The sequence below is a fragment of the Tarenaya hassleriana genome, unplaced genomic scaffold, assembly GCF_000463585.1.
Source record: "Tarenaya hassleriana unplaced genomic scaffold, ASM46358v1 Cleome59, whole genome shotgun sequence".
In the NCBI taxonomy this organism is placed as follows: domain Eukaryota; kingdom Viridiplantae; phylum Streptophyta; class Magnoliopsida; order Brassicales; family Cleomaceae; genus Tarenaya; species Tarenaya hassleriana.
Genome location: NW_010968415.1, coordinates 632,916 through 647,158, shown reverse-complemented (window position 1 = coordinate 647,158; position 14,243 = coordinate 632,916). Strand labels below are relative to the sequence as shown.

The 14,243-nt window shown below is 39.5% G+C and overlaps 2 protein-coding genes across 2 annotated transcripts; one reads left to right on the top strand and one right to left on the bottom strand.

Annotated features, from left to right (window-relative positions):
• Positions 1-6,748: 6,748 nt before the first annotated feature.
• Positions 6,749-8,777, top strand: LOC104798876 (transcription factor VIP1-like). The gene is made up of 4 exons (XM_010521095.2): positions 6,749-7,511; positions 7,754-7,886; positions 8,132-8,216; positions 8,336-8,777. The coding sequence occupies exons 1-4, from the start codon at positions 6,886-6,888 to the stop codon at positions 8,566-8,568; spliced, it is 1,077 nt and encodes a 358-aa protein (XP_010519397.1). The 5' UTR covers positions 6,749-6,885; the 3' UTR covers positions 8,569-8,777.
• On the bottom strand, positions 8,737-10,975 carry LOC104798877 (serine decarboxylase-like). The gene is made up of 5 exons (XM_010521096.2): positions 10,476-10,975; positions 10,056-10,287; positions 9,769-9,962; positions 9,548-9,684; positions 8,737-9,447 (listed from the first exon to the last, which is right to left on the bottom strand). The coding sequence occupies exons 1-5, from the start codon at positions 10,816-10,818 to the stop codon at positions 8,884-8,886; spliced, it is 1,470 nt and encodes a 489-aa protein (XP_010519398.1). The 5' UTR covers positions 10,819-10,975; the 3' UTR covers positions 8,737-8,883.
• Between the last annotated feature and the right edge of the window lie 3,268 nt (positions 10,976-14,243).

Sequence of the window (14,243 nt, the reverse complement as noted above, 5' to 3'; positions counted from 1 at the left end):
GTGTCAATACATCAAATGTATCATAATAAAGCTCGCATAACAATACATCATAGAGTACTAAACCAACAATCCTGTAGGCTCATTCGATGTAGCAGTATAACCTGAAATCTCTATTTCGGATATACAAGTCATAGGCAGTCTCTAGCAAGACACTATGACTACCTATCTCGAATAGAGTTTGTTCGTGATCTTAAGAACGCCAGTGATGATTCCGGTTGATGATCCTTTTGTATCGCGATATCATATGTCGAACATAAGGCAGGACAAGCCACCTTATCTGATTCTACTGCTTTCTCGTTCACTGAGTTCGACTGTCTAAAATAGACGACGTTCGTCTATAGTGCGGCCACACATTTCTACAGTCTCGCTCACACGAGGGGCCCAGCGATATCTCTCTCTTTTACGAGAGGTACAAATCCCGTCTTGACTATCTACAATCCAGCACATGATTCGTTTCGTACCTGATACACGCCTTTATGGTCCTCCTGTTACGCAGGACGTTTGACGTATTCAAAGTACGCAACTCCTCATGTTGGATTCCATAGATATCTCAGGTCCTAGGATCCAAACATGGAACCGTCATATGAGATTCAAGTCATGACGAAGTCCATGTGACAATCTCATGCGGGTCATTCCAGTATTCCGTTCTCCAATGAATACCTATGATGTGATCGTATCCAATACCTATGATCATCTATATGATCATCAATCACACATCATACTAGTCTTAGTATATCATTATTCCCACAATGATACATGACTAGGGAGTTTAGTATTGTTCATAACAATACATGGATTTCATAACATATCAAGTATGCACAATACGTAATGAATCACACACTCATCCATAAATCATAGAAAGCGTCAATACATCAAATGTATACAAGTAAAGCTCGTAAACAATACATCATAGAGCACTAAAACAACAATGTTTACACACACAAAAGTAAATGGAATACAATAAAACAAAGAACCAAAGTACTAATACAATACAACATTATTATACAATTTCTGTCTTTTTGTTCATTCAAAATTAAGTGTAGTCTCACTTATTGGTGATGTTGATACTCCTGTCGTGACATAGATCTGCTTTCGGGCTTCACCAGGACCTGGATATCGATTTTGTTTGGGTCTCCTACTTTTTCGTTTGTCTTCTACTATAGGAGGCAAAACCACGCGGTTTACAATATCTGAGTCATCGATGCTCCATTCACAACAATCGGGGACCGGATACACAGTTGCTTCATAAGTGTGATCCCATGATTCACGCAGTTAATATGGAGAACATAAGTCTGGTATCATATTTGATTTTCTAACCTTATGAAGTGCTGCGATTGCGTGACTGTTTGTGATCTTATCAATATCAAACACTCTGCAACTACACGATCTATCTCCAATTTTGACCAAGTATTTTCTACCCTTTTCACTTGTCATCTCAAACTCTTCTGTAATAGAGTTCAACACAATAACCTCATACGTACATGTCATCTCGTAACACTCATGTATCACTTTGTCAACATACGGTGTCAGTTTTTGAGAATTATCGGCACATCCTGCTTCCACTCGTTGTCGTTCTAACCATTCCACAGTCTTTGAAAGACATATATCAAGCACGCCTAGCATTGGAAACCTTTTTGCTTTCTTCAAAATAGAGTTGATTGATTCAGCCCCATTTGTAGTCAACAAGTTGTACCTTTCACGCTTAAATTTAGACATCGCCCATTTGTCGGGATCAAGTTCTTCTTTCTACATATACTCGGTAACTTTAGGATACCTACAAAAAAGAAGACTCACGGTCTCAGGGTCACATGGTCACATGATCTAAAATAGTCGATTTGATACTAATGGACATGGTCACATGGTACCATGACACATGGTCACATGTGACCATTTGTCATGGTCACATGATCACATGTTTCATAAGCTCTTCAAACTCGTGCAACTTATACGCTTTCGCGCATTTGAAGAACTTTTTTGCGACAGTTTCATCTCTTGAACTCTTTATTCCCATGCCTCTGTTAACCTTGACTTCAAGATTTTGCGTTATGTGTCTCGCACAAAATTGATGTCAATCTAGGATGTGATCTAATATTGTTTTAATTCCTAGATACAATCACCGCAAGTGTACGGATCAATTGTAGTACCTAGGGTCGAACACAAGGACACGTGTGGTTTAACGACAACAATTACGGTTACTACTTAGTTTCGGTCGGAGACGATAATGATGATGGTGATGATTATAACTGAAAGTAAACATAAATTAAAGCAAATATAAGTAAAGACTTAGCACAATTCTATAAAACATTGTAGGTGTCGGGAATTACGAGTTATGTAAGGATCGTTTCTACGGATGTATATTCGTAACTAGAGTTATGATTCGGGAAATTTAAGTTCTTGTTATAGAGGATTACTCTCTCGAGTCTTACCTCACTTCCTAAGAGTTCAACTACCGATCTCTCGATACCAAATAGATTGAAACTCTTAAGAGTATTGAATCCACCATCATGATTCCTAGATGTTCATTCATTTCTCAATGCAATGTTCATCTATTCAAACGAAAGAGTTCCAAATTTAGTTTCATATCTCTATGCAAACTAAATTCTAGGTTCAACAAATCAAGTGGCCAACAAGATTCATAGCATTAAGATTCATTCATTCAAACCAAATTATAAAACCCATAGTTTCAAAGATAGATTATGTTCACATGATCCTTACACAACCTTAATCCCTAACCTACAATGATAAATCTACTCACACATCATGGAAAACATACAAACAACATCCAAATAGAAGTTCATGACAAGAATTTAAAGAGAGATGAGAATGCTTAGTGATAATTGCAGATGACTCTTCTTCTTCCTCCTCCTCTTCTTCTTCTCTTGACTCCGCTTTGGGTCTCTCTCAAAAACTCTCAATTTACTCTTCAAACTCACTCTATAATGTGTTGGATGATGATCCTAAGCCTCCCCTTCGTGCCCCTTTTATAGCCAAGAAAAGGAGAAAGACATTTCCCCATTTTCATCCATGATTCCCGAGCTCCATGTTTTGGGGAAAGGTGTTTTCTTGTCGCCATCAAAGTATATCTGATTGAAGTGATCTTGGTGTTTCACATGTAGCTATCAAAAATATCTTTCCAATGATGTATCCCACACGTAATTTAGACTTGTATGGAGAAAGTTATGTGGCTCGCAATGGCTCACTCTTGCATAGTTCGTCATCAGAATATAGACTCATAGTAATTTTGTCATAACTTTCTGCACTAATGTCCGATTGGAGTGATCTTTATGTCGTGCGTAGCTATTGAAAAGAGCTTTCCAATGACGTATAGCACGCATGATTTGGACTTATATTGCGAAAGTTATGGAGCTCATAATATCAAGATCGTGCAAGCTTTTCCTCTTTGACTATTTGGTACTCAGAATATTTTTCGGGTTGGCTCCGGATCATATATTTTCCTCAGAAATTGGTCATTTTCGCCGAAAGCTCCATTTTTCCTACAAAATGTCAAAAACACCGAAGTCGAAGTAAAATGTACAACAGATATCTACAAATATGCAAAATATCGTGAAATACGTTAGACATCCGATGAGAAAATATGACAATATTTACTTGTCATCAAAACTCCATGACCAGCTTCTTTGCACATTTCTCTGACGGCCTTTATTATGCTTCTATGTTGATCAGATATCACAACAACATCAGGTCCATTTGGGATTGTATTTATTAATCTTTCCACAAACCACCTCTATGATGCATCTTTTTCTCTATCGATAATACCTCACGTCAACGGATATTGGTGGTGGGTCACCGTCTTGTGCGGTTGCAACAACCAATGTGCCCTTGTATTGGCCTGTCAGAAATATTGCATCAACAACAACCATTTTACGCATGTAATTCCATCCCCTAATCGTTGCACCCAATGCGATGAAGAGGTATTTGAAGCTTTTGTCATCCATGTCTAACTCAAGACTTACAATTGTTCCAGGATTTCTCTTCTGCAATATGTGCAACCATCTAGGAAGCTTCCTAAAATGCTCAGGAGGATCACCTCGAATCTCACTTTCAGCTTTATGCTTCCCTCGTAAGTCGTCAAATATGTTGGTTGTGTCATACTTCGCTTTTCACACAGTCTATTATTTCATGTGCAGAAGAAGTGCTATTAAGTTTACCGGAAAATTCTTCCTTCAAATAATCTCTAACCAATTTCTTTGTATCCCTCATACTTTTGCTTGATTCTGAAACAGGTTTGCAACTGTGAAAAGGATTGTGTTTTCTTACACTCCAACATTTCGAGTTTAAGATCAATGTCGTACGCAACCTCCAATTACAGCCGAATCCAGCAAATTTGTATCTTATTTCCCATAACTTCTTATCACACCTCACCGTAGTATAACTAAAACGAGCCATAGTTGTATCCTTTCGAACATATTCTTGCGCTGCTTCCTTATTGCCAAACTCATGACCATTTGTTATATTTAATTCATCACTGAAAGTGAAAACAGAATCAGAAAACAAAGATTCACCCACAAGCTGAAGCTCTAAATCATGGCCATCATCATCATCATCATCATCATCATCATCATCATCATAACCATCACACTTTGTCACTATAACTTCTCTAAGTCCGCTAGAATGTTCATTGTCAGAAAGATGTATAGCTTCTGGCACATTATTACTCCCAACTTTACTCTTAAAATTTGGGCTCAACATAAAACAACCGTCATAATCTACCGCACATCGTTTCCCATTTCCTCCAACAACACTACCATCAGTAGGAATTATAGCCTCTTCTTCAACGTTTTGTTCACCATCAATTTTCATACGTAACTCTCTTATCTCCACATAAAGCATACCTCACATTCCATTTATTTTATCCAACAAATAAATATGAACGTGCTTGTCATTCCATACGTAAATCGGCTTTCTGTTTTCTTTGACATTTGGCAAATAACTCAACTTGATCTCCGTTTTATCTTTCTCTACCTTCATCTCAGCACATAACTCTCGAACAAGTTCACTGTAGGTTACCTCACATGGGGGACAAAAGAACAACAATCTTTAGTTTTCCATAAACTTTCTTTCCCATTCATATTCTCCATTTTTATTCACTATCCATCTAACATCATACAGAAAGTATACAATTGTCAATCTCTCATCTTGTCCATCCATCCTAGCTATAGAAAGCACAAATACAAAATGCGGATCAATTCAACTATTCTGGACTCTGTGACCATGTGACCATGTGAACATAATAACATGTGACCATTATTACCATTCCGACTATTCACGGTCATGTAACCATGTGAAACCTTGACCCCGTGACTATTATTACCAATCCTACTATTATAGATCATGTCATCGTGTGACCATATTAGCATGGTACCATGTAACCATGTTAATATAGCACCATATGACCATGTCAATATAGCACCATGTGACCATGTTAATATAGTACCATGTGACCATGTAAGGATAGTAGCATGTCATCCTTGAAACCTATGAGAACCGTTACTCTAATGACCCCAGACTAATGTGACCATGTCACTATTGACCATGTGACCGTGTGGCCATGTCACCAACTCATCTCTATTGTGACCCGACTTTTGTGCATTGTGATACTCTAAAACAACATCTCAAACCCAGATCCAACCAAGATCTATGACTATTATACTATAAAAGAAAAAAATTCAGAAACATCAACAAATTAGAAGAAAAAAGTGGAAGAAACATCACTGTTCATTAAATATACACCAACAACCATAAATGTGCATAGAAAATAATAAGATTTTCACAATTGCATACCTTTTTCTAACTTCCTCACTAATTTCGAACTGATTTTGCTTTGATTTCTAAGAAATTTGGAGAAAAAATCGAAAGATTCGGAGGAAAGAGAAAGTGTAGCAGAGAGAGAGCTCAAGTTCGACGAGAGAGAGAAGACCAGAGAGAGAAACCGGAAACAAAAGAGAGAGAAAACTAAATCCTAGATTTTAGGAGGAATTTTTTATTAAAAAAGTAAATACAAAATGGTATTTTAGTCTCTACATATTAAAGAGGGTTATAATAAAAGTTGGATTTTGTTTTTAAAAGGAGGGTATAAGTTGATATTGATATAGTACATTGACCGTAGAATAGAAGTTATCCCCTTTTAAAAACTAAAACTGATGAACAATTTTGTATCAGACGTTTAATATTAATATGTTCATTGCTATTTTGTTTACTTAGGTGATAGGTACATTTAGACGTGGCTGGAATCAAGGATGTACAACCGAAAAATGTAGTATTTTTTCCGATGCAAATAGTACAAAATTTCCGTATTATTTTAGAAAAATTAATTTTTTTTTAAATTGACCGAATCGAAATTTTTAAAAATTCAAAAAACCAATTTTTTAAAAAAATATATAATTTTTTTAATAAAAAATAGAACAAAACTGAGAATGGAACTGAATATAATATAATAACTGATTGATATTTATTTTTATAAAAATGAAAAAACTAAACTGAACTATTTGTAATTCGAATACCGAAACGATTACAATCCGAATAACTTCATATTTTAAACGTTTTTTTTTTTATCACTTTTATACTTTTCTCTGAATTATTTTTTTTATCTAATTAAATAATTGTGGCAGGTGTCGAGTTGACTTTCAATTCCTTTTCTATCAACAAAAATTGTTTCGGTGGAATAATTAGTGTTATTTGATATTAAAAGTAAAGTATAAACAAATTCGTCACCACAATAATATGTTTTTCGACCCATTTGCAAAAAAATTTCCCCTTTAGTTTTAGGTGCGTAATTATTTTACCCATTTTCCCCTTCCCTTCGTCTCCGAGGCATTTTTCTCCTAGCTCCGCCGTGAAGCAGCAACCATCGTCACCGGAGAAGCTATGGACGGAAACCTGAGGGCGAATCCGGCGATGCTGAGCGAGATAGACTGTATGCCGGATGTGCCGCCGCGGCAGCGCGTATCTCATCACCGGCGAGCTCGCTCTGATACCTTCTTCGCCGGCGGTGACCCCTTCGACGATCTCCTTCTCTTCGATCCTCCCGATGTTGATCTCTCCTCCCTCGACTTCCTCTCCGTCACCGCCGCCGCAGCTGCCCCTCCTCCTCTTCCACCGCATAAAGTCTCGCCGATGGCCGTCGATTCCCCCTCCGATGATTCCTCGTCCAACGGTCCGCCACTTCCTCCGCAACCTCGCAATCTTCCCAAGCCCGGCCGCCGTGTCCGTAGCTTATCAGTTGACTCCGATTTCTTCGACGACCTAGGGCTCTCATCCTCTGCCATGGCGGATGATCAATTCGGAGGGAAAAACCTAGCCGCAGCCGCCGGAGAGACGAGGGGTCATCATCACAGGAGTAGTTCCATGGACGGAGCTACCAGTTCGGCGTCGTTTAACGTTGAGTCTATTCTCGCCGCCGTGAGTTGCAATGACGGTTCGAAGAAGGCGATGGGTATGGGAAGCGAAAAGCTCTCGGAGCTTGCACTCATCGATCCCAAAAGAGCTAAACGGTAAAGCTAACAAATGGTGTTGTTATAACATCACTGATGCTTCAACTCCAGTCGTCTTCTTCTTCCTCCTGAATTCAAACCAGAATTAGGGTTTCCTATTTTTCCAATCGTGACTATAACAGTTTTCATAGGGCATATTCGATCCGATGAAATCTTTGGTAAATACCGGATCTAGACTAAGGGTTCCTTTTACTTGCTAGGTAAGAAAGCATTGATGTTTGTTTTGTGATACTTGTTCATAGGATTCTAGCAAACAGACAATCTGCGGCACGGTCCAAGGAGAGGAAGATTAGGTATACAAATGAGCTGGAGAAGAAGGTTCAGACTCTTCAAAACGAAGCAACCACTCTGTCTGCTAAAGTCACCATGTTTCAGGTAATTTACTTCACATATGATGACTTTGGTCATCAAGCACATGTTGTCTTTACGCGTGCTGTTCATGATTCTGAGTTCTGAAGTTAATCCTTTGGATTAGTTTCATGAAGATGACCCAGAGGGAGATTTACTTGTATTATGCTCACTTCAATGGCGTCAGAGTCTTGACCTTTCTGACTGATTCTTGAAATGCTACACAACGAGGTCGGTCCAGCAACTGAATTCGTTTCGTTTGTATTATACAGAGAGGCACATCGGAACTGTCCACCGAGAATAAACAACTGAAACTGCGGTTGCAGGCGCTGGAGCAACAAGCTCAACTTAGAGACGGTAAGTCACTTGAATCCCTCAAACTACTTTACATGAATCTCGCAAGTACAAGAAGCATGTCTGAGAAGAGAGCTCGAGATGAATACTCTTAACCAATATGTCATGTAACTTGAACGCAGCCTTGAATGAAGCGCTGAGGGGAGAACTAAAACGACTTAAGGTAGCCGCTGGAGAAATCCCTCCGGGCAATGGGAATGCTTACAACCGAGCTCAGCCGCCGCAATTCTCGGCCCAGCAACGGACCATGCATCAGTTCGGGGCTCACAAGAGTCAAAACGTGACCAACTCGCCTTCTGGCTCAAATGGACAGCCACTGGACCCGAGCTTCATGGATTTCACGAACTACGGCTAGTTCAGGAAGCCTCATTTTCGCTGGATATGCCGAAACCAAGCGAGTTAGAGGTATTTAACATTTGTTTCAGGTTGCAAGATTGCATGTAGAGGTATGTATGTATGTGTATATATATACACTCGCTGTAATACACGTATATTTGTGGTTATGTGGGTTTACTCACTGTAATAATACTCCCCAGAAAATTTTATAGTAAACAGTTTCATCAAGGCGTACAGCTACAAGTACAAGCTTTAATGCAAAAGAAGAGAAACCCAAAGTTTCACACCGATGACAAAACCGAATTCAGGTTACAACAAAATAAAAAAACCGTTTTCACTTGTGAGCCGGACAGATGCAGTTCTCGACTCCGACATCAGACGCAATGCACAGAGCCTGAGATCCATCCTTATACCAGACCGATCTCTGTTCTACCAGTTCGTCCAGGAAGTAATCGAGTTTCTCTATCGTCACGCTCGGCATCACCACGACATGAGCAATGTTTCCCTGACAAGCTAGCTGCCACCTCCTGACGAACTCTTCGTCCTTGGGCCGTTCAAAGACCACGGTACTGCTGAGCTCATTCAGCATGGCGCTTATCCCGGCTTTTCGGAGACGGTCTTTGAGGTAATGAGCGTTTCTTAGGCATTTCTGGACTTCTTTCTGGAAACCCTTGTAGCCTTTTCGGTTAAGGGTGTACCATAGGAACAATGGGGCATGCCCATTTCGGCTGCCCATGATCGTCGCATCCCTTGACGCAAGGTACTCGACGTTTCTCGAGAGGGCTTTGATGTGTTCCATTCTTGTTATCTGAACGCCACAAGGCATTGGACAGCCAACGAATTTGTGGCCCGACACACTCACACTCCCTATGGGTTTCTTGAATGTGACTTTGGGCGCCTGTTCTCCAAATAAAAAAACATGACAGAGATGGAGAAAGGAGAGCTCAGAGCAGTGAACAAGTGAAATTCTCCATTCAAGGTTGAAGAGAGGAACTTACGCGTTTGACAAAAGGCATCATCAGCCCAAACAAAGCTCCATCGCAGTGGATGTAGAATCTGTCCCGAGAGAAGCCATTCTCTTCGAGGGTCTTGATCACAAGGTCGAGGTCATCAACCGCTCCTTTAACAGTCGTTCCTGCAGGAAAACCCACACCTCTATCTAACCACAATGCCAAGAATCAAACATCAAATGACCATAAAAGATAAAGCGGAGACTAACCTATGTTCACGTTGAGAATTGCGGGTCTATCTTTGTTCGCTAACAGTTTCTCTTTGAAATCCTTACAGTCGATCTCTCCGGAGATAAGTGTGCCGACCTTCACGCACTCCATTCTATACATACGAGCTGCCTTGAAGACAGAGTAATGCGATTCACACGACGCATACAAAACCCCGTCAGGAAAAACTTCCCTCCTGCAAAGATTTAGACCATCAAGCACCATACAATGGTCAGTGGCACAAATGGTTGTCCTTTCTACAGCCAAAGATCTAAAGAACAAAACATACCCGACTAAGATTCCATGAAGGTTTCCCTCCGTGCCACAGTTTGTGATGTAACCCCAGTAATCATCTTTTTCAATCTCCCAAAGACGGGCAAACCAATCTAAGACACCGACTTCAAAGGGTCTAGAATGAACACCATAGTTGCTCTCGATGAATGGATCTCCGAGGTTGTTAATGGAGAAGTGCTGCAATTGTCCCAGAGCTCCGTAGTCGAAATCCAAATTGTACGGATAACCTACAACGGAACATCTCCAAACATCCATTCAGGACATACATCGAACACTTGATCTACAGGGAGAACATGCTTGCGGCAGACAATGCTTTTCATGTAAAATGAAGGCCCGTGATTCAAATATTAGATTTCGTAGTTCTTTCCTGAATCATGAAACTGCCCGGATGGTCAAGTTACAGAAAAAAAAATACCCAGATGATGTTTGGTCCTCTCGACCAAGGTTTTCCGGTAACGAGCGAGGACGCTGGCCATGTACGCCTCCTTGTCGCCGGTGAATTCGTCGTTGGCCTCAGGCTCCGTCACGGCGAGGCACGAGGTGTGCACGTTTCGACCGAGCACGATCTCCTTCTCTCCTCCGTTCAACATCTCCTTGACCTGGAAAACATCATCTTCTCCGGAATATCCGATGCCGTTGGCCGTCTCCGCGAGCGGAGGCAACGGCTCCACCACCACCGCCGTCGGATCGAAATCCTCCGACAAGATCTCCACCTTCCCGTTCATCCTCACCGTCTCCGCCTCCAAAGCTCCGCCCATCGATACTGCAGAAGCGGAATCCGACGCAATCGCAGATCTCAGAGAGCGAGCGAGAGAGAAAGACGGTGAAATGCTGAGAGAGAGAGCGAGAAAGAGAGATGGAGATCGAGAGAGATGGAGTTTCGTTGATTTATAGGAAGCAAAAATGGATTATTTCTTTCAAAAAATCAAGAAAAAAATTTGATTGTTTCCTCTCTTTAGCTTCTCATGTCACGACAATCATATGGACGATTTTTTATTTTATTCGAGAAAATCTTTAAAAATACATGAAAAAATATCCATTTTTATTTAACAAATAAATATATTAAATATTAAAATATATCAAAAAAATACTTTATTTTTTAAAATTAAAAATAACTTTTTATATATCCATGATATCATTCAAATTTAAATAGAAAATCATTTTTGAACATAAAACTATTAAAATTAATGTATAAGATAATAGAAGATGAGCGAGAAGAGAAGAAATACCATAACAATAATAATAATAAAAGTTGGCAATATATATTAGATCGTGATAGTTTATCGGCAAAATAATTTTGAACTGTCTTTTTTATATTCGAATTCTAATTAAAAATCTGAACTTTTTAATATTTTACAAAAAAAAATGGGTTGAAAATGTTGTAGGTAAAAATTTAGGGTTAAAAATTGAGAGAAAAAAATTTATAGGGTTGAATATTCAAACTGAGTCCTATATTAAAAGCAAAAATGGAAATAATGATTATGGGTCCCACAAAACACAAAAATCTGGAGAAATTATGATTAGTTCTTTGTGTGGGTCCCACATTACATTTCGGTCACAATGGATCACAGTCGTTCACAACCGGTCACAACTTTCGATCTATTCGATTTTTGTCAATTTAATTACTCTACAACATCATAGATTTCTGATAAACCTATTATATATTGTTTCGAACATTAAAATATAGTTTTTACGATTTTTATGTTTCAAAGTTGTTCTTCCAAATGTGTTCCTATATATTTCATAGTGTTTTATGAGTACTTTTGACAAATTTGGTATATTTCTTCTACAAACCCCTTAAAATATTTTGAAATTTTCTCACACACACTATATATTTGATATATAGACTCTGATAAACCACTCTGAAGCTTAAAAATTAAATTTTGGCCTATATTTATCAAAACATTTCAGTCACGAGTCACAGTCGGTCACAATGGTCACACAGTGCAAAATTGCATTTCGGTCACACGATCACATGCTGGTCACAATGGGTCACAACGTTGGCTCATTCGGTGTGTAACACAAGTAAGATATATGTAAAAATACAAGGTTAAGAGTACAACATTATTATGGTACAAACACAATATTATCCAAAAGTTAAAACACATTATTGTACAAAAACATTACAACATTATTATTCAAATGTCTTTCGGTATTATTATACAACTGTTTTGTAACATATTAGTATACAAATACCATATAATTATTATACATATTATGGCTCTTTCTTCACTCTAAATTAGTCGTTCTCTCCGCACAATCTACCTATCTCGTTTTCCACTATATCCAACAACACTTCCATCAATATGAATTATAGGTTGTGACTAAAACATATTACAAATGACAAAACTATAGAAATAACAACAATTAGAAAAAAAAAGAATCACAAGAACCATTAATGTGTATAAAAAACCGGATTTCGACACTAGCATACATATTTCCAATTTTCTCACTAATTTTCTTTGTGTATATAAGACCATTCGACAGTCTTAGAAAGACAAATATCAAGCAGACTAGCACCGAAAATCTTTTTGCATTCTTCAATGGTCACACGGTCATAATAGACCATGGTCATAAGATCACAAGATCACATGCTCATATAGTTCATAATAATCAGAATTATCATAACCTACTATGACACATATCTATAACTATAACATATTACAAATGATAAAATAACGAAAACATCAACAATTAGAAGAAAAGAATAGCAAGATCCACAAATGTGCATGAAAAAACTGGTATTTTGACAATAGCTTATGTTAGTGCAATTATTTGCACATGTGTTTTTTGGTTGTTAAATGGTTATTGTAGGTTCAACAAACTTGAGAGATTTCAAGAGAAGAATCCGGCGAGACAGAGCTCACGCAAATCTGAGGTACAACTGACGAGTTTCAGATAAAGTCAAAGACTAAGAGATTGAGATGGACTCAATGTCAACCACTTGGAGAGATTTTAGAGAAAGCAATCTGAAGAGATAGAGCCACGAAGTTTGGATTTGACTTGAAAAGATGAATGTTGTGGTTCTCGGCCTTCGATCCCTCACAGACTCACTCCGATTTCACCCTCGTTTGAGCCAAGAACCGAGAAGAGAGGAGGGAGACATGCGATATACGAGTTCAGTACCGAGGGGAACCTCGGTACCTACGTCTCGGGAAGAGAAAGTTGTGTGTCTAGGGCTACAGAACAAGACCGTCGCCGAAACCGCCGAACAGCGGCCCCGAAGACACGCACACACCCAAAACCCGGTGAGAGAAAGCTCTCAGCCGTAAGAGAGAGAAACGTCCAAAATTACAGATGCGAGAAGATGAAACCAAATTAGGGTTTAATTTACAAGCCTGCGTTAAAAGACTATAACGCCCTTCCGTCCTTGTGAAGCCTCCATCTCAAACAGAAGCATTGAGATCCTCCACTTCAACTAGAGGATATGCGGAAGACACTCCACAAATCTCCACCTTCTTCTGCAAATCCTGCAAAAGTAAAACACGAGGAAAACAACGCCAAAACTGAACCCTAGCACTTCCCTTTACTTCCATTTGTAACTCTCCCTCCCGGCATGATCCAAGGCGTATTGGAACACCGTTTTTAGGAGAGTTCTTACCGAGCGTACCATAAGTACGTCTCAGCGTGAATAAACAACATAAACACGCAAATCCTAGTCTACTCAAAACGAGTTTCCGAGTGTCCCTCGACACCTCCCGTTTCCGAAGACTAACGAAATGACCTCGAATAGTTATGACTCCCTAGACCGTCTACATAATTCTCTCCGATGAAGTCTAAAACTTCACCTGTGCACCCTCGAGAGTTAACCCCGACATCTACCCATCTCCCGAGTCTAACCCGACTACCCCGAGACTAACCTGACTCATACTATCAAACCTGCTAGACGACCTAGCCCAGAACCTTGTAGAGTCTACACTACCTATGAGTATGCGACCTCTACCCACGGACTCTAACCTACCAACTAGAATTGTCTCACAGTTTTGTCCCGTGAAAACGATCCTAGTCATCTACGATGCTCCACCGAGAATGAGACACGTGAGTGCACGTGCTCCACCTCGAGAGGGAGTGTCCTAGCGCTCCAACCTACACCGACTCTACCCCGGTGAATCCCGACACCTCCCAGCTCACACCATCTCCTGAGCATCCTACCCGAGGAAGCTCCACTTAAATGTGGAGACCT

Bases quoted from the DNA above. Each gene is read 5' to 3' on its own strand.
- LOC104798876 (XM_010521095.2), top strand. From the start codon at position 6,886: ATGGACGGAAACCTGAGGGCGAATCCGGCGATGCTGAGCGAGATAGAC. The intron at 7,512-7,753 runs GTAAAGCTAACA...ACTTGTTCATAG, and splicing joins GATCCCAAAAGAGCTAAACG to GATTCTAGCAAACAGACAAT. The intron at 8,217-8,335 runs GTAAGTCACTTG...ACTTGAACGCAG, and splicing joins ACAAGCTCAACTTAGAGACG to CCTTGAATGAAGCGCTGAGG.
- LOC104798877 (XM_010521096.2), bottom strand. From the start codon at position 10,818: ATGGGCGGAGCTTTGGAGGCGGAGACGGTGAGGATGAACGGGAAGGTG. The intron at 10,288-10,475 runs GTATTTTTTTTT...GTTCCGTTGTAG, and splicing joins GAGGACCAAACATCATCTGG to GTTATCCGTACAATTTGGAT. The intron at 9,685-9,768 runs GTTAGTCTCCGC...GTTTTCCTGCAG, and splicing joins AATTCTCAACGTGAACATAG to GAACGACTGTTAAAGGAGCG.